Raw genomic sequence first — 21499 nt, forward strand, 5'->3', positions numbered from 1 at the left:
CAGATTGATAGAGTTTGAATTATCTTTTAGAAAAACTAAATACAACAGAAGCTGTCCCTATAGTAGGTGACCCTATATAGGCCTCTTGTCTGTTTACTGTGAACCACTGGATTCCTGGAGTTGCTCCCATTTTCTAAGACTTTAAAAAATGAAACAAAACAAAACAAACAAACAAAAAAAACAAAGAAAAAGGCAGCCCAAGACTGATCAGATTAATCTGGTAATTTCTACCTCTTCTCTAGGCGTAGCTTCTATCCTACAAGAAGATGCTTAATTATTGCTTTTTTCTTTAGTTTCTCAGGATCAGGATTGATGAATTTGGGTACAGATATTGCAGATATAAGGATAACAAGCATTTCTTTGTGTTTTCTTTAGAGGAGAGTGGCTTAATGATGATATTCCTCTTCCATTTGCTTAAACAAGGCTTTGCCAATTTTTTATTCCCCCCCAAGTTTGAGATATAATTGGCATATAACATTATTACAGTGCATAGCACAATGATTTGATGTATGTATATATTGTGAAATGATTATCACAAGTTCACGGTAAGTTTAATTGGCACCCATCATCTCACATATTTGCAAATTTTATTTTCTTGTGATGAGAACTTTTAAGGTCTACTCTCTTAGCAACTTTCAAATATGGCCAACTTCCTTAATATACTCCCAGCTGGCATATCCAGTTAGCTTATCTACATGTGCAAATTTAATAAACATTCCTTTCTTAGAGGAAAAGTAAGTAAGAACTCATGTTTTAGTTTAAAAGAATCCATGTATGGTGGCAATATTTTTACATAATGATATCAGCATAATATGTGAAATACAATCCTTGGAAAATGTTTCAGATCAGTTAGATCAAACTTAAAAATACATCATTTTAGTATGAATGCAGGGTAGGCATTTAACAAACTGAATCTTTTGGAAAGCATTATTATATATCTTATGTTTTTAGTGATCACCTTCATTCCTTGAGGAAAATAGACAAAAACTTCTAGGTCTAATTCTATTTAGATAAGTAACTATGTTAGTTCATACAGTAGTCCCCCCCTTATCCGCCATTTCACTCTGCGGGGTTTCCGTTACCCGCGGTTAACTGCAGTCAGGAAGCTAATGATCCTCCTTCTGACATATCATCAGAAGGTCAATAGTAGCCTAATGCTACGTCACAGTGCCTACGTCATTCACCTCACTTCATCTCCTCACGTAGGCATTTTATTATCTCACATCATCACAAGAAGAAAAACGGTGAATATAATACAATAAGATATTTTGAGAGAGAGAGCAAATTCACATAACTTTTATCATAGTATATTGTTGTAATTGTTCTTTTTGTTATTCATTACTGTTAGTCTAATTTGTGCCTAATTTATAAATTTAACTTTATCATAGGTATGTATGTATAGGAAAAATCATAGTGTATATAGTGTTCGGTCATCCACTGTGGGTCACGGAACATATCCCCCGTGGATAAGGGGGGGCTGCTGTACAGTATTCAAAAGTGTAGTAAATACAACTATAAAAATTAACATTGCAGTAAATTATAATCTCACCGAGCAATACCATGTCATGACCCTATTTCTAGGGACCCCAAGGACCTCGAGGTGACAAAGGTGATCACGGAGACCGAGGTGACCGAGGTCAAAAGGGTCACAGGGGCTTCACTGGTCTTCAAGGTCTTCCTGGACCTCCTGTAAGTTACTCCTTTAAGTATTATTTGCCTTCCATGTGAAAATACACAGGTATCTTGACAGGAATATTTATTTGTCCATAAAATGGTTGGACTTTTTATATCTTATTTTCATTTGAAAGCATATCTTGAATATTTAATTACCCAGTTACTCATTGTAATTTGCCATATATCAGCTGTAATTTTGTAGGAAGAAATAAAGCAAAAGGACATATGTACCATTACTCTACAGTTTAGTATTAGTCAACTCATGTAGACATCGTAGAGATTGATGACTTCAAGAAATTAGTTTATCCTGCTAAAGTCAATGACAGCACATTTTTAATCATTTTTAAAAGCTGAGAATGGCAAAATGTAGGTGTAAATATTTTGGCGACATTTTTTACTTTTTTCCTACTTAGGGTCCAAATGGTGAACAAGGCAGTGCTGGAATTCCTGGACCATTTGGCCCAAGAGTAAGTAACAAAACCTACTAAGTTGCAGATGTAAATAACCACAATGCTTTTCGTGACACAGTGCTAGGGCTTGAGTATCATTTTTATGGCATTGAAGCTGGAGTCAGCCCAGGTTTTCTGAAGCTGACAGCAAATGTATGAGACAAACCATTCAGCAATTACCTTTAAGTAGAAATATTCTGAAACATTGCTTCATGGGCCCACATTAAAACCTTTTACCTACCCTGTATATACTGATCTGTTACTTCATTTTGTTAGTTTGTGTTCATTGAAATTTCACTGAACTCTTTAAGAAGATACAATAGGACTTACTATGAGGTAGAAACAGATTTTGAAGCTGGATATGTTTTTTTTTTTTTCCTTTAAGTAATTGAGATACTTTTTCAGAAGTAGTTTGCATAAGGCTAATTCAGAAGCAAATCATAAAATGAAACCAATATTTGAAGCTTTTCAAAATTCTACATTGGTATCAGTGCTGCCTCCAATAGGCCATTAATGTCCTAAGACAATTGACACACATAATTACCTAGGACAATCGTGGGAAGAATTTCTGCTATGTCTAAATACAGTGTAAACAAATCATACATAACATTGAGAAGAGTAGTATTAATATAACTGGGATGTGATGAGATCCTGGGGAATAAGCACAGAAGTTTAACTTATATTAATCACTCATACCTCTGCCATTTTCTTAGTCCTAATTAATTAAATTTCTAATTAACTTTATAATACATGAGATTTGATGAAACAGCCTTCTTCCCATAAAAGTCGATGATCAGTCCAGTAAAGTTTTTGACTGATGGGGGTCTTTTACCATGTATGGATGATGGAGAATCCAAGTGTGATCAAACAGTGAACATTAAGGAGCCAGAACTCCATTGATTAGTCAGCAGGACAATGAATGAGAAACCATTGTGATTGCTCTGTAAGGAAAACAGTTCTTTGACTAGACAGTCATTGTAAAAAGTTCTCTTCATAGAATCTAAAATACAGTCCTTTTTTCTGGCAGGGTCCTCCAGGTCCAGTCGGTCCCTCGGGTAAAGAAGGAAACCCTGGACCACTTGGGCCTATCGGGCCCCCTGGTGTGCGGGGCAGTGTTGGAGAAGCAGGACCTGAGGTAATCACAGGGGTTTGCATGCAAGAAATGCTGTTGGTTCCCAAAGCTTGGACTCTACCCAAGGAACATCTGTGCGGCATGGTGGACAAGAGATCGAAAGGACTCTGGAAACAAACCTAGAAGTCATACAAGAACTTGTCCATATGAGTAACTATTTCAAGTATTTTAATTACAGATTATTCAGAGCATATTAAATTAGAGTCCAAGCTACGGAAGCCTGGACTTCGTGTGACACCAATGAGAGAAAATAGCAGGTTATGATTGTATTTATAATTAAAGTTACGAAAATGTTGCTTTGCTTTAAATGGCAATATACTAAACATGAGATTGATGAGTACAGTCATTCAGGAAAAGGCTGGAAAGGGAAAAGTACAAAATTAAAGTTTTTCTCTATGGAAAATGCCATTCAGAAAGGATTTAAATTAAAACTTCTTATAAAACATTCCAATAGTATCAACTTGGGAAACATCAGGAATTTGGGAAACACGCTCCCATTTCTGCCATGCACCCATTTGCGTGTATGTATGTGAGTTTACACATCCCTCTGTGCTATTTCTTCCTCTTTGGTCTTATTTACCTTTCCCTTTTTATTCTGTCTCTTCCCCTTACTGATAGTAACACTAAACCAAATATTTATTATTTATTATATGGATGGAACAGCCTTATTTTTCCCATGGTCAAGAGGAATATTTCCTATCTATTTCTCTGGGAATGGAAAACAGCTGCAGAATTGGAATACTTCTGACTTATGTGGCTCTTGATTGACTTTATTCTGTGGTCCGGTGGTCCTTAATAGAAAAAAAATCTCTTCCCCCCTATTAGCATAAAGGAATGCATAGAATCACGATATGACCTTAAAGGGAGAAAACCCAACGGCTTTACCAGTCTGTTGAGGGTGAGGCCAGGTTGGCAGTGTGAAGCGACTTGCTCAGAGCCACCTAACACGGTGCGGCTAGTATAGAACTCCAGCCCTCTGACAGCCAGCACTGCGCTCCCCACATGAAAGGTGGACTACACACCCTTGCAGGCTGTCCCCCGATCCCCTCAAGTTGCTGAGCTCTTCCCTGGGAAGCGATTGATAGGGAGGATTCACTGCTAAGCACTTTCTGTGCTTATGTCCCTATTACTCCAATAGTTCTTGTATGGCAAGAAAAGTAAGAGAGCTGTTTATTTTTGTTAATAAAAAGGCTAAAGAGAACTTTATTCAATTTTGTTTAGTACAGAGAAATTTGATCTACACATTAATTAATGCACATAAAAAGACTTCCTATACTTTCCTCTGTATTTGGAAGTAGGGGAAAATTCTTTCAGGGTGTTTCTTGTGGGTATTTCCCTTGATATAGATGTGAGGTCTTAAAGAACTAGCACCCACAACTCCTCTGCATCTCCTCCTCCAGCTTCTGTCTGTAAGTCTTTTTGAAATATTTTAGTTTGCTTTGCCCCAGTTTGGAAATGAATGTACATACCTACACATTCTTAACATAAAATATATTGCATCTGCAAGGTAAACGTCGGAGCAAATATTTTATGCTTTGATTTTTATTGGTCTCAGATGCTGGCTTGCAGATCTGTTGCCTGATAAAAGTTATGCATCATTTCTCATGCTTGAAAAGTTACAGGAGCAGGCCCAGAGCCATCTGGTTTTAAAAAGTCATGAGGTCAGGGGCGCCTGGGTGGCTCAGTGGGTTAAGCTTCTGACTTCGGCTCAGGTCATGATCTCAGGGTCCTGGGATCAAGCCCCATTAGGGCTCACCGCTCAGTGGGGAGTCTGCTTCTCCCTCTCGAGGCCCCTCTCCCCCACTCATACTCACCTGTGTTCACGCTCTATCTCTAATAAATAAATAAATCTTAAGAGAAAAAAATCATGAATTCACAGATCTGTCGGTACCATCAAACTGGGATATCGCACTAACTCCCCACATACAAGTCTCATCAATGCCTTTGTGTCCAGTTGAAAAGCAAAAACAAAAAATATATATTAACTGCATTTCTGATTTTTTAAAAATTAGGGTCCTCCTGGTGAGCCTGGTCCACCTGGTCCCCCCGGTCCTCCGGGCCACCTTACAGCTGCTCTTGGAGATATCATGGGTCACTACGATGACAGCATGCCGGATCCACTTCCAGAGTTTACCGAGGATCAGGCGGCTCCGGATGACAAAAACAAAACTGACCCAGGGGTTCATGCTACCCTGAAGTCACTCAGTAGTCAGATTGAAACCATGCGCAGTCCTGATGGCTCTAAAAAGCATCCAGCACGGACGTGTGATGACTTAAAGCTTTGCCATTCTGCAAAGCAGAGCGGTGGGTAGACACCTCCCCATTTGAGCAAGGTCCATTGTTTCTGATTGTGTTCTCAACTGCATCCCTAAATATTTTACTGAGTCTCTACTTAAGTGACAGACACAAGAAGTAAAATGGCAAGCCTGTCATAGAATTTATGCTTTAGTGGTGGGGACAGTCAATGACGTGAAAAATTATAGGATGAGATGATAAGTATTATAAAAGAGGGCATACTCTATTAATGATCCCATTTCATGTAGTTCCAGAGATAATTTATAGCATTCTAATTGTAGTTCAACTCATTTACTTACTTTATTCATAGATTATTAGATTCCAATCATATTTTGCTTTAAAATATCGGCTTTCTAAATTTAATGAGAACACATCCATTTTGGCAAAGCCATGTAATTATTGTGGATTGTCTCTTTTTGGTATAGTTTTCTAATCTATAAGATGGGTATAATGATATTTCCTTCCCATGTCTGTTTTGAGCCTTCAGCACATGATGTGGCAAAGTGCCTTAGAACAGTGCCTGGCGGGACGCCTGGGTGGCTCAGTCGGTTAAGCGGCTGCCTTTGGCGCAGGTCATGATCCCAGGGTCCTGGGATCGAGCCCCGCATCAGGCTCCCTGCTCGGCGGGAAGCCTGCTTCTCCCTTTCCCGCTCCCCCTGCTTGTGTTCCCTCTCTCGCTGTCCCTCTCTGTGTCAAATAAATAAATAAAATCTTTAAAAACAAACAGACAAAACAAAACAAACAGTGCCTGGCAGTAGAAAGTGCTCAGATGTGTAACAGTTACTTTTTCCTAGCTGCAGAGTATTTCCTGAACAGAGATACTCTCTCTTAAAAGAGTCCTTCATCAGTGAGTTCGTATCTTCAAACCCTCTGTTAATTCTTTCAGAGACTCATAATCATGTTTGAAATTCTCTTTATTTAGCACGTACTTTTATTTTGGAAAATAGGTGAGTACTGGATTGATCCTAACCAGGGATCTGCTGAAGATGCAATCAAAGTTTACTGCAACATGGACACAGGAGAAACATGTATTTCAGCAAACCCATCCAGCGTACCACGTAAGACCTGGTGGGCCAGCAAGTCTTCTGACCATAAGCCTGTTTGGTATGGTCTTGATATGAATAGAGGATCTCAGGTAATTTAATATACTTTCTAAAAATTATTTCTTTGCTTTTCATTATTTATTGTATTTTATTATTTATTTAGGACTATGCTATTATTTTTGACCAGATTTATTATTACATAAATAAATTTTACTATGAATTATATTAACATAAATTTTGAATGATAATTTTCCCATTGATGGAATGTGGAAAAGTAATTGTTTTTACTATTAGTACTTTTAATGCATGTGACACTGACTGTGGAGTATACTTAAAAGGATCTTGCCACAGTTGAAAGACATAGATTATATTTAGCTTCAGGAGAACTTGGTGACTAGCACCTGGATCTCTTGCTGACTTTGTGACCTCAGGAAGTCACTTAACCTTTTGGAGCCTCAGTTTTGCCATTTTAAAGTGAAAGTGATGGGGCGCCTGGGTGGCTCAGTCGGTAGAGCCTCTGACTCTTGGTTTTGGCTCAGGTCATGATCTCAGGGTCCTGGATCGAGCCCTGTGTTGGGCTCCGTGTTCAGTGGGGGAGGGGGGATCTGCTTGAGGATCTCTCTCTCTCTCCTTCTCCCTCTGCCCCTTCGTCCGCTCATGCATGCTCTCTCTCTCTCAAATAAATAAATTTTTAAAAAATTTTAAAAATAAAGTGAAAGTGATAATATTTATCTCACAGTCTCTGTGTGACTATAATAAGCTTAATATATTATTTAGTACCTGGTAAGCTACAAATAAATATTAGATAGTTACCATAATAGTATTTTTAATAATTAGATCACTATGTAAACTTGGTTGTATTATTTAAACTTAAGGCATTTGTATAATTACAGTCGATCCTTGAACACAGGGGTTAGGGAGAAAAATCAGTCAAAAATCTATGCAGTCAGAAATCCTCGTACAACTTTTGACTGCCCTCAAAGTTTACTAATAGTCTACTGTTGACTACAAGCGTTATCCATAACATAAACCGATGATTAATGCATATTTTGTATGGTGTATATATTACATACTATATTCTTACAATAAAGTAAGCTAGAGAAAAGAAAATGCATTAAGAAAATCCTGAGGAGGAGAAAATACATTTGTAGTACCGTATACTGTATATACTGAAAAATTCTGTGTATAAGTGGACCCAGGCAGTTCAAACCCATGTTCTTCAAGGGTCAACTGCATATGAATTCTTTCAATATTTTTAAGTCCATTCTCCTTTATGTTTCTTTCATGGTCCTGTATTTTGATTCTCAACCAGCCTTGCCACTTCCTATTGTAATATGAATATTTCATTCTGGATCTCCTTATGGCAGCCTAACTCTGCAATTTTCCTCTCACCTCTGCTTCTGATCTTTCCTCAGAACACGTGTTCATAGCAAACATAATGAGACATTATGGATGTGTGTAGGATATACTAGACTCTACCCTTGTTTAATGAGTAGGAAATTTTAAAATTTAAATATACCCAGTTGAAATATAACTTAATTAATATAATATGTAAGAGACTTAAGTAGGAGCATTGAAAATAAAATTCGAAACAGAAGATAAGTAGAAAAGAACCTGTAGGAAAATATTTTTGATTATCTGTTTTTGTTAGCTAATGGAAAGTTTGTAATTCGTATTTCCTCTAAGTATGTAACAGTGGGTTTTAAAAGATTTTAAGCCAGTAATTGAGTCCCAGTTCTTATTATAATTAGCAATAAAAACAGGGAGTTATTTTTGATACACGATTAAGTCAATGCTTAAGTATAACTTCTAAAAAGCAATATCTAAGACTTTTTAAACAAATAGAGAAGCAGATTTCAAAAATACTTAAATTTCCTCTGATGAGTTATAATTATCATTGGTTTCATTACCTTTTGTTTGGGATAGTAAGGACAGAGGTTCTTACTTGTGAATATTCATAGAAGTTTCAAAATATTTTTATATATAGGTAAAGTATGTTGTTATATGAAAGAATAAAAGTAATATTTCTCAAAACTGATGTCTGAAATCAAAACAGACACACACACACAGAGGGCACTATGAAACCCTTCAGTGTTTCATTTAACAAAGACTCTTTGTTTCTGTAGTTTGTTTATGGAGATCATCAGTCACCTAATGCAGCCATTACTCAAATGACCTTCTTGCGCCTTCTATCAAAAGAAGCCTCCCAGAACATTACTTACATCTGTAAAAACAGTGTAGGATACATGGATGATCAAGCCAAGAACCTCAAGAAAGCTGTGGTTCTCAAAGGGTCAAATGACTTGGAAATCAAAGCAGAGGGAAATGTTAGATTCAGATATATCGTTCTTCATGATACTTGCTCTGTAAGTACTTTTGACCTACATTGATCTGGTTGAAGAAGAAATTTATTTTTGATAAAAATACTGTCATGGCAGAAGTGGGGGCAATCTTACTCTCACTTTGTTTATACTTGTTCTTTAGGGTAAACATGAATGTGTGTTAGTCCATGAAGCACAGTAGAAGTTTTAATACAAAATAACTAACAAAGGACTGGGTCCTTGGGATTTAACCCAGCTCCTCTGTAAACTCTTCGGTGGTTCTTCTGCAAGTAACTTTATTTAATCTCAGTTCCAGGCCTAAAATTCCTCGATTCTAAAACATATACTCATTCTGAGATACCCCTTACCTTTTTCACTGATTTGTATGTCTCCTCACTTGCATATATAGATATAAAAGGGAAAATATTTATTGATGAATTATAGTTTCATTTGTGAAAAGCAAAAAGGCTTTCATAATTTATGTTAGTGACCATTTTGGAAGCCGTAAAAGAACAAAAGGCATTTCCTCAATTTAAACATGAAGGAAATGCCTGCCAGCCATGCCAGGACCTAACTTGATGTTAGCAGTGCTCTTAATTTTAAGTAGTGCTCTAAAAATCATTGCTTTCACATTATAAAATTTGGCTTGGAAATTTATATCTAACGTCTTTGGAATAACTTGTCTATACCATTAACCCGTTGCATCGTTTAATTCCAGAAACGAAATGGAAATGTGGGCAAGACCATTTTTGAATATAGAACGCAGAACGTGGCACGCTTACCCATCATAGATCTTGCCCCTGTGGATGTTGGCAGCACAGACCAAGAATTTGGCATCGAAATTGGGCCAGTTTGTTTTGTGTAAAGCAAGCCAAGATACATTGACAATGAGCACCACCCCCGCCATCAATGACCACCCCATTCACAAGAATTTTGACTGTTTGAAGCTGATCCTGAGACTCTTGAAATAATGGCTGATCCTGCATCAGCATTGTATATATGGTCTTAAGTGCCTGGCCTCCTTTCCTTCAGAATATTTATTTTACTTACAATCCTCAAGTTTTAATTGATTTAAAATATTTTTCAATACAGCAGTTTAGGTTTAAGATGACCAATGACAATGACCACCTTTTAAAAAAGTAAACTGATTGAATAAATGAATCTCTGTTTTCTTCAATTTATTTCAATGTAATGACAAAGTTGCTTAGTATTTATGAGAAAATTCTTCTTCCTGGCAGGTAGCTTAAAGAGTGGGGTATGTAAAACCACAATACATGTTTATTTCACTTGGCTGTAGTTTGAAAAATAGAAAGTAGTGCCCTTCTGTGACCTCTCATTCCCAGATTATCAATTAAAAATGAAATCAAAATGTTTATCCTTGTGAGTGAAACCCACATGCATGTCTTGATATTGTTTAACTACCATAAAAACTCTTTAAAGAGAACTTTGGAAAAAAAATCAGTTTCTGTGTCTCAAATGGAATTTTTAAGTAATATATATTCAGTGGAATTTCTGGAAAACAAAGTGATCTTAAATTTTTGTAAAGTGTGGTAAGTTCAGACTTTTTTGTCATTCAAATTTAAAGGTATCTTTCCCTCTTGACTCCATCAATGTAGATAGAAGTTACATGAGTATACCATTGAATACATTTGCACTTTCTTGTTTAAGAAGACATTGAATGCAAAATAATTTACATGTACAACTTTATAAACATATGTCCAGGACCCAAAGTCGAGAGTCTTCCACATGTACAATCTCATCATCCTGAAGCCTATAATGAAGAAAAAGATTTAGAAACTCAAGTTGTGGAGCTGACTCTAATCAAATGTGATGATTGGAATTAGAACATTTGGCCTTTGAACTCTCGTAGGAAAAGTGACCCAACATTTCTTAGCATGAGCTACCTCATCTCTAGAAGCTGGGATGGACTTACTATTCTTGTTTATATTTTAGATACTAAAAGGTGCTATGCTTCTGTTATTATTCCAAGACTGGAGATAGGCAGGGCTAAAATGTATTATTATTTTTCCTCTAATGATGGTGCTAAAATTCCTTCTATAAAATTCTTTAAAAATAAAGATGGTTTCATCAATACCATTTGTGAAAAAATAATTGTTAGACTTCCCATTTCTGAAAGAAGGAGCATTGTTCCAGTGCCTTTTCATTGTTCATCTGTCATACTGTATCTGGAATGTTTTGTGATACTTGCATGTTTCTTAGACCAGAACATGTAGGTCCCCTTGTGTCTCAAGGTTTTTTTCCCCCTTAATTGCATTTGTTGGCTCCATTTTTATTTTTTCTTTAAAAATAAACAGCTGGGACCATCCCAAAGGCCAAGCCATGCACACAACTTTAGTCATGTATCTCTGCAAAACATCAAATTAAATGCACGCTTTTGTCATGTCAATGGTTTTCGTTTTGTGAAATTCCTTTGAACATATTAGATCCATTTTACTTCCAATGGTGAAAATTAAAGTGTTGTAGTATTATTTTTGGTCATTTGTCTAAAGGATAAAACAACAAGTACATTCCATTGTGTATATAATGGCTCAGAAACGAAAATCAATTTTCAACATCACCCACAAAGGCAACATGACACTAATTATCACTGTCTATGCCCTTAAAAATCTCAGGGTAGGATTATTGATAAAAAGAGAAAAGCAACTGATTTTTCATGGTTGAATAAAGTGTGATAATAAAACGTATGCTTCCAAGTATATCACATACGAATTTAGCCTAAATGATTTCAGAGTTTTATTTTCAATATTTATTTTACAACATTGTTTTTTCCCAAATTGGTTATTATTTGAGCTCTACATCTTCCATTTGAATGTTTATGTACCTGAAGACATTTGTGAGTTTGGTTTGTATTGAAACTTCCTTCAAGTCCAACCTATACATTTTGTACAAGTTCAGATAGATGGACCAGAAATATGTGGTGATTCTGTTAAGTCAAAAACACTAATAATCTCTAGCTATAGAAATTCCAGCTCTTATTTGGAGCTCTGGAATGAAAGGTTGACCTAGACAATTCCAAAGGCCCTCAAATTACTTGTCTGAGATCTAGATCTATAAGTCCCACTAGACTAGTGGACTTCTTTACCTTCCTAACTGATACCTCAAACTCTACATGATCAAAAGTGAAATAATCTACATCTGGGGAGGATGGTGACATTCACTGATTATGAATTTATTAAAAATACAAGTGAAAACTTCCAAAATTAACAGAAATTAAGAAAAAGAAGAAAAATAGCAAAGAAAGCATAAAGAATGCTGAAAAAAATCCCAAACTCATAAAATTTGGCAAATCATGGCCAAGTTGAAGGTAATTTATTCCAAATTGACAAGAGATTCAGGGAAATTGTAGACAACACCCCTTCTCAACAGAATCGTGTTATATGGCTGGGAGCAAGTGCAAACAATTCTGAGGGGAAAAAAAGAAATACTGCAGAGTCCTTATCCCACTATGAATAAAGAGCATCTCAAGCTGTTTTTCTTTGAAATTATGAAGATTTCAGGAGGGACTAAGAATAATCTCTTTTTCTTTTCTGGTTTTGCTTTTTTTTTCTTTAATTTAAATTCAATTAATTAACATATAGTATGTTATTAATCTCTTAAAAGCTGATTTGGGGGCTGAGTCCCAACAATGGTAAACCAAGGCCATAATACCATATGACAACCACAAGTCTGTGGAGCACAAGACGTGTCAGGAAGCTGATTTTTTATCAAAATGGGTGGCTTACCCAAGAGCAGCTTTTCTTCCTAACCTCCTTTAGCAATGCATCATTTTATCCAAATTTAAGTGTCAGCATTCCCCAGGGATCAGTCTTTTCCTATTTACCTTCGCACTCAATACTCTGTCATCACCGGCCCTTATCCATGCCCACAGTTGTAATTACTATGTGTCAGTAGCTCCAAAATGCATAACATAGCACAAATCTCTCCTTGCAGCTCAAGAAATGCATACATAAATGTTTAACTCACCATCTTCATTTGAGTTTCAAAGGTACTTGTAGCTCAGTATGTTATTCCTATCTCAAAGCTGGTTTATGTTCTGTGTTCCCCATCTCAAGGCAATAGTCTCATTATCCATCCATTTAATCAGGCCAGAAACCGTGAGTCATTCTTGACACTTCTCTCCCTCACCATGCCAGAATTCTGGCATGGCTAAGTATTTTCAATTTTGCCTTGTGAAAATAAAAGAAACCTAATTTAAAACGGAGTTGGAAAGCCCCGAAGGGGGAGCTCGCACAAAGTACCACTTGCTGTAAAGAAACGTAACTTGAATTTCCCAACAGAAAAGAAGCATACTTTACATACCCCAGCAGGAGGAAGGAGGAAGGATTTCTCCTTGCCCAGCAACAGCCCAGCTGATGAGAACTCAGTGCAACCGTCCCTCCCAGCTTCCTCCCTTCACCTATAAAAGCAAGCCCCTGTCCTCTGTTCTCCAGACTTGTGTATGATTCGCCATAGTGTGCGGGTCCCGAATCGCTATTCGCAAATAAACTCATTTTGCTGGTGAAATAACTGGCGCTTTCGCTTTTTTTGAAGTCGTGAGCCTAATAAATGTTTCTGTCTCCTCTGCCACGACACTGTCCACATTATCATTTCCTCTCTCCTGGGCTCCTTCAACAGCCTTCTTACAGGTTTTCAGGCATCCGTTCTTGCTCTTTTTTGAGCCCTTCTTCCCCAAGAGCTAGAGCGGTCAATTTGAAATACAAGTCTGAATATGTCACCTCACTCTCCTCCGCTCCATCCAACACACACACACATACACACACACACACACACACCTTAAAAAATTTCAGTGGTATCTTCCAGGATAAAGATAAAAATCCTTAAACTCAGAGTCTCTGCCATGACCTGACACCTGACTCCTGAAGCTTCATGTTGTCATTATCTGCCCTACTCTCTGCTCCACACACAATGGATTTCTGTCCATTTCCCCAAAACAGGGTTCCCCATCCTGCCTAAGTCTATTTGCGTATGTATTCCTTTTGCCCAGTTTACTTGTACTCATCTTTTAGAGTTCTGTTCAAGGACATCCTCACCCTTCACCACCACCCAGGTTAGATAAAGTCCCTGTTATAAATTTTCTTGGCACTCTGTGCTTTTCCCTTATAGCACAATTACAATGCTTTACACAGTTTTATGATTATTTGATTAGGGTCAGTCTTCTCTATTGTATTTGTTACAAGGGCAGGGGCTATTTATAAGGATCCGACATACTGCCTGGTATATTTGTGTTTGTTCAAAATATATTCATTGAGTGAATGATGAGAAATTATATACTGTGTAACTGGAAAAGTACACTTAGAGAGTATTAATAATTGATTTATGTATTAGTGTGAAGCATGTATCACTATTACTATGTATTATTTGTATTATTGGATAGGAAACACAATAGAAGAAATGATTCTATCCCCAATGGCAGTAACAGCATACAACACCAAAGACTAGATCTGACAAGAAGTCTATAGAACCTGACTAAAAAACTGTAACATTTCACTAAGATATGTAAAATAAGATAAACATGGGAATAAATGTGCCTTATTCTCACATAGGGAAGCTCAGTATTTGGAAAATGTAATTCTTTTTCCTAAATTCATGCCTAAATTAAATACAACCCCACTCAAAATCCCTATAGGATCTTAAAAACACGGAACATGACAAAATCATTCTAAAGTTCATTGGAGTAAAAAATATGCAAGAAAAATGATAAAGCATGCCCCCCCCCCGAAAAAAAAACAGAAATGAGTAAAGTTGGGTCACTGGCCCTACTAGATAAAATTAGATGACAAAAATATAATAAAAAGCTACTGGCCATGGTAAAAGAAGAGTATTTAGAAATGAATCTATGCATGTATATTACAATTTAATATATAATTAATTCTCATGTAGTCAGTAAATTATATTACAGAAACTTGATAAACATTTATCATTTTAAAGCATGTTTCCTTCTCTAGTCCTCGTACCAAGGCATTTCCCAAATGGACTGAATATTTCCATTTGAAAAGAAAAACCTCTAAATGTATTAGTATAAAATACTTTGAGCAGTTTAATAATCTTGGAATGAGAATGAAACAAATATATAAATAATAAATTAAAATGTTGGAAGATCAGATTCTAAAATGAATTTCAAATCTCGATTATAAAACTCTTACAAGCATGTTCAAACTGGGAAAATTTTTGTATTTAATATGACAGAAAATATTTAATAGATTTACTTGCAAAAATTCCTTAGGAATCAGGAAGGCAAAAAATTAAAATATGAAAATCCTACATAGAGAATTCACAGAAGCCATAGTATAAAGGCCAATAAACATGTAGAAGATATTTAGTATCATTAGAAAAAAAATGCAACCAAAACAATAAGAAATTAAACTCTATCAGAATTTGACAGATTTTAAAATGTCTGATTGTATTGGGTATAAAAGAAGATGCAAGGAAACATATACTTTTTGCCTGTTTTTTTTTTTTTTTTACTGCATGTGGAAGGTATAGTTAAAGTCATTTTCTCAAATTGGTTTATTCAGATTCCTATTAGTATGAGAAGGGGCTGTGACCAGATGTGAGCTGTGGGAAAGAGAAAGAGCAGGATACAATGGGGTATATTCCAGGACCATTAATTTTACAGGATGACAAGTAACTGAAAATATCATTTGTAAAAATTACAAGAACAGATATTAAACAGAGTGGAACTTAAAAACACATGACAAAACCGATTTCACAATGGTGGCAGATTGATTTAGACTATAGCCTAGGAATCAGGTGTGGGTGCTTGATTTGCATGTGTATTTCATGTAAGAATATTGGCATTTTTTATTTGGAATGTAAAATGATTATCCAATCAACAGGAAGCCACTCTTGTATATTTACCATTTAGTGGGTAAAACAGAACAACACACCAACTGAATTGAATAAATATGTGGTGATAACTGATTTTAACGAAGTATTCACAGTGGAACCACAGGACTGAGCCATCTGAACTAGACTGGGATTTGGAAAGGAGGGGAAGCAAAGAAGAATACCTGAGGCTTGAACGATGAAAATAGTGTCTTGAGCAAGGGACCAGACATAAAGAATGACGTAGATCAAGGCATGGAGCTCTTAAAAGATGTGGTTTGTTTGGGGAACCCCAAGTGAGAAGTCAGGGCACTAGGACTAAATGCAGGGCATTACAGGGAAGTAAATAAAAGAAGCAGAAAGAGGCGTCAGGAAGGGACTTGTATGTCAAGCGAAAGAGATTGAAAATTATTCTGGAGGACTTTCTTTTAGGAAATTTTCGGTTTTCAGCTGAGAGTTTAACCATACCCTCTAGAGGGCCCTCAGAAATATGTGAGGAGGGTGTTTGTGGTTAGCATAAAAACTGGGAAATAATCTAGGCGTTTCATGGATAGGCCAAAGATGCTAAATATTTTGCATGCAGGGCTAATCCCTTTGAACAAAATCAGGACCATCCAAAATATAGATAGAACTCTTACTGCAAAATACTGAGTGAAGTGTTTTAAGCAAGTAAGACACGTATTGTGATTTGCATATTAGAAACATCACCTTGACAGAATTTTTAAGTGAGTGTGACTGAAAATAGATTAGTTATAGCAATATTGGAGAAAAAGAAACAAGGAATAAGAAGTCCAGGCTATTGAGGATGGAGAAAGAGGGATGGATTGGGGAGATGCTTAAGAAATAGAATCAACAGAATATGACGAAAAAGAGGGGGTGAGGCAGCAAACAATTTCAAATAATTCTCGTTTCTGGCTTGGGTAGCTGGATGGAAGATGGTGGCATTTCCTAAAATGGGGAGCAGAACTGGGGAGAGGCTGAAGACATATGGAAAGTCCCTGTGGAGCATCCAGCTGGACACAGGTTGGGGTTATACTTAAAGACATTCTAGCCATCCCATGGAGGAGCTGTTAGAGCTTCAAGTGGGAATGCGATCTCTCAAGAAGGAATTAAAAGGAGAGCAGTGAGCTAGGACAGATCACCAGGAGCACTGATGTTTAAGGGTGAAAAAAAAGAAAAAGAAAAGTTATATTCCTATTACTAGGAGTATTACTTCTCAATTACAGAATCCTGAACCTTAGTTGTTAAAGGTAACCACAAACTTTGGAAAGAGAACTGAAAGCCACCTCTGATGCTGTCCTGCATTCTTGTTCTCATCTTTACACTTTCATGACTAAAATCAAGGAGACAAATAGAAAAAAACATGAAGATGAAAATTCTGGTTGAAAAATCAATCTAGGCAAAGACACCAGTGAGATTATTATAATAAGAAGCCCTAAAAGGGTGCCTGAGTGGCTCAGTCAGTTAAGCATTGGACTCTTGATTTGGCTCAGGTCCTGATCTCAGGGTTGTAAGATCAAACCCCACACTGGGCTCCTCGCTCAGCAGAGTCTGCTTATCCCTCTCCCTCTGCTCCTCTCTCTCTCTCAAATAAATAAATAAATAAATAAAATCTTTTTAAAAAAGAAGCCCTAAAGATGAAATTGCACTAATTCAGCATAATTCTATACAATTTATGCTTATAATTCTCTGCTGGATTTTATTTTGCTGCCATCAAGAAACACCTCAAATGATATGCAATGCACATTAAAGCCTTACCATGTGACTATCTTACAAGTTAAAAAACTCAAAAACCCGAATTGCATTTATTTTTATCAAAGAATATGATTTACCACAATTTAGGGAGTGCATACCAAAAGCCTATGCACATAAGCAAGGATGGTTAAATGCCCTCAGTATTATAAGAGATTGGTCTGTACGTATGTGAAGTAAATCAGGTGGCTTCGATGGTAATCAACAGAGGAAGGTAGAACTGTAATGTCAGTGTGAACAGTTTTCCCAGCAGTTGAAACGGTAATAAGCTATACAATGAAAGGCAGCTGGAGATACAGAATGATCACAATTATTAGCCACTTTAATGAGAATAACATAACAGGAAAGGAACACATCTGTAGTCAAAACGCAAGCCCTAAAGATTCAGATAAGGAAGAGGCACTGCAGTCCCTTCTCACCCCCACCCTCCGGGACGTCTGACATGTTTCCCCGCAGGATGCTGTGCTCTCTGCTCTGTGGGTTCTCCCAGGCAGGGGATGCCTGCATCCCTTCAAATCTGTGCTCTTGCCGCCTCCACAGAGAACAGTCTCCAGGTGGTTTAAATTCAAGACAAAATTTGAAAATCAGGCCCGAATCATTTTTGTCAAGAGCATTAATGATACCTTCCTTCTGTTCAGTTTCCTCTCTGTGCTCATAGCCCTTGACTTCATCACAATCCAGCCCTCAAAATTAAACCCTCCTTTCTTCAGCCATTAAAAGCTACAGGATGCCAAATGAGACTCTTGCCGTTGCTCCCTCCACAGCCTCCCTCCCACCACACAAACACCACGCTGGCCTTTTCCCTCTTTCCTTTGGAAGTTTTGCTCCCTCATGATTTCATCTGGAGCCAGATGATTTCATCCACCATCTGTAGAAGGGTAATTTCCAAATCTGCTTAGCCGCCCCTGACCTCGTATTCTGCAATCAGTCACACATTTTATCATGTTCAACCGCTCTTCCAAGTGAATCACTGTTGTGTTGAACCGCCACGTAGAAAGCTGTTAAGACTGGAGTTGTGTAACTTTCCACGTAGTCCTCCTTTTTTAAACAGAAACAGCTCCTGCGTGACTCTTGATGTCCTCCTTTTGCTGACCCCATTTTCCCCTCTTAACCTAATTTTCCCAGGAAGGACGTCTACACTCTGTGACTCCTTAGTCTAGTCTTTGGGGGAAGAAAAGTGCCCTGATTTTTTTGTCAAGTTTTTTTCGTCTTATCCACTTCCTCCCTAAAATGGTGATTCATTCTTCCTTCTTCACAATAGATACGTCTTCACTGCCTGTTAATCTGATCTTGTCTCCCCACACTTTCCTCGACCTTGGACTCTCCTCAAGCAAGAATCTTCCAATAATTAAAACCTTTAAATGGCTCTACATTAAGAATTAGATCAAAAACAAAAACAAAAAAAACCCTGTCACCTTACTATTGTAAGCTCTTTGGGCCAGACTATACTTCTAGCCTTGTCTTATTACACCACCGGTGAAACCTATGCTCCATCTGAAACTGGGCTAATTTAAACACCAGATATATTTCATAACTCTGCACCTCTTTCTTTACAGTATTTTCTGTGAACCTCCTTTCTCTTTCTCCTTGAAAATGTTGTTACTTAAAGTCTGCCTCAAAGGCCACTCTCTGCATATAGCCTTTTAAGTGGACATGATTGTTCCTTCCTTGTGTCTTTCTAGTACCTCATATCTCTCTAATACAAGTTATCATGTTGAGTCCCATGACATGTTATTTTCTAAATTGCATGGTATCTCATTCTCCTTGAATCTTCTTGAGCACTTGGTTCTGGGCCTTGCATTTAATAATTGCTCAATAACGTCACTGAATTGAAATGAATGCATTTAGGTAGCCTGGATTCTTCACTATTCCACGAGCATAGAATAATCATTCTTGCTTCTATTTCTCTTCTTTTGTTTCTTAGTCTGAAATGGCTTTCCTTTTCTCCACCATTTGCCCAAATCATACTCCTTCATTCCACAGCTCAAGTTTTATCTTCTTAAAGACTGTCCTGACAATATAATCATCATTGGCCATTTCTTTTTTTCTGATGTAGTATCTGTATCTCCTTGGTTGGTCCAGCACCATTTGGCACTTAATTGCTAACCATCTTGAATGCTTTTGTACCATTTCATATGGGTTCAACTTACCAATTCTTGATAGACAACACATTTCTAAGGAGGAGCAATTATATATTATATCCCCCTATAGTGTTTAGTAGAGCACTGAGCAGAGAGTAGGGGTTATAGTAGATAGTATGTTGTTCCACTCAGATTTTCTCTTCAAAGCCAAAGCATTGACAGCCCCTCGGAATGCCTGTTATTGAAGATTCACCACCATTCCCCTCATTGAGAATTGCTTTTAGTCACCAAGACTGCCTTATTGAACATACCTCCCACCTCTTGCACATTCTGGTCTAGTCAGTGACTGCCTTGAGTCAAGGATGCACAGATCCATCCCCCTTACTGTGAATTGTAACAACTCAGAAAGGTCATCTCAGTTCCAGAACTTGTTATAGGATTGTATGAGACCTCGGTGTCAATTGCATGTGGGTCATCTTCTCCTTCAGTCCAAACCTGCCTTTCTGTATTTTCTGAAATGACTCCTTAATGAATCTTCTGCTCACAAGTTGCTACCTTGCAGTCTGTTTCCAGAGGACCCAATCTAAGACAGAGCTTAAATCTTTTTTTTTTCTCCCACCTATTTAATTATGAAACGTCTCATTTTCAACATTGCAATGAGCATATCCTTGTTTTCACATCATCATTAAACTGTATGAAATATAGTAATTCCCATTTATAAATTTTATGGACCACAAAGGGTAGCCTGACTTCTGTTAATAAGAATCATATCAGATATGATTGAAAAATGCCAAGTAATTCTGTGAATCTTAGTAAAACACGAAGGATTTTTAAAAGGAAAAATGTCTTTGGTCAATGTTTAAAGAGATGAGAAGAAAAAGAGGAGAAAAATTATCATCAGAGAAGAATTTGTTTAAAAAATATTGGCCACAGATGATATCATTTTTTTTCTTTGTGGCATGAACTCAGCAAGTGATTCTTTATAAGATCTGTGAAAACTATAATGTGGCAGATTGGGGAACACAAAGATTTGGTGAGAGCTTTCATCTGTGCACTGTCATATAGAATGTTTCACTAATATTCTATTAAGCTCACTTAGTGAGTTATGACTCAATGGAGAATTACGTCTGAAAGGAAAATATTTTTCACAGTTTCTGACTCACTTTTAAAAATAAGCACATTTCTCTAAGATAGAACCCAGACAAGTAAAATTTTAATATAAACTAGACAGAAGAAAGGATATTTTAGTGTGATTTCTAACTTCATAGCCATTACTTTTAAAAAATAGCTTCTTCTGTGTTTTTCCCAATTATTACCAAAATTTAAAAAAATTTAAATAAAGCGGTATCCCATTAAATGAAATAAGTGGCATACAAAATTGCGTATGTAGTATTGTCCCAATTATGTTAGAATATACATAGAATAAGGAAGTGTCCACTGATATGGGACAAGGTTAATCAATTTTCCTTCTTACTTGTCTGCATTTTCCAAATATGTTATAATGTCTGTATAAATTTCATTCTCAAGACTTATAAAATAAATTTTATTTAAAACAAGGAAGTGTGGGCACCTGGGTGGCTCAGTCGTTAAGCGTCTGCCTTCAGCTCAGGTCATGATCCCAGGGTCCTGGGATCGAGCCCCACATCGGGCTCCCTGCTCAGTGGGAAGCCTGCTTCTTCCTCTCCCACTCCCCCTGCTTGTGTTCCCTCTCTTGCTGTGTCTTTCTTTGTCAAATAAATAAATAAAGTCTTAAAAAATAAATAAATAAATAATAAAAAAATAAAACAAGGAAGTGAAATAATTGTTGTCAAATGCCAGATTGAAGGTAAAGAGAGTTGTATTCAATCTTTTAACAAGTAAGAGATAATTAAGTGATAATATGGCTTTAAAGTGGTAATATAAGTTG

General features: G+C 36.9%; 1 protein-coding gene across 1 annotated transcript in view; it reads left to right on the forward strand.

Annotated features, from left to right (window-relative positions):
- The window catches only part of COL5A2 (collagen type V alpha 2 chain), a 139757-nt gene extending 128436 nt beyond the window's left edge, over positions 1–11321 (forward strand). The window contains exons 48-54 of the mRNA XM_081813982.1: positions 1582–1689; positions 2088–2141; positions 3151–3258; positions 5268–5559; positions 6498–6685; positions 8720–8959; positions 9633–11321. Coding sequence (XP_081670108.1) covers positions 1582–1689; positions 2088–2141; positions 3151–3258; positions 5268–5559; positions 6498–6685; positions 8720–8959; positions 9633–9779 — 1137 coding nt within the window. The 3' untranslated portion in view covers positions 9780–11321. The remainder of the gene's footprint in view (positions 1–1581; positions 1690–2087; positions 2142–3150; positions 3259–5267; positions 5560–6497; positions 6686–8719; positions 8960–9632) is intronic.
- The last annotated feature ends 10178 nt before the right edge of the window (positions 11322–21499 follow it).

Source organism: Leptonychotes weddellii, chromosome 3 (genome assembly GCF_054177405.1).
Source record: "Leptonychotes weddellii isolate Sample4059 chromosome 3, ASM5417740v2, whole genome shotgun sequence".
NCBI lineage: Eukaryota > Metazoa > Chordata > Mammalia > Carnivora > Phocidae > Leptonychotes > Leptonychotes weddellii.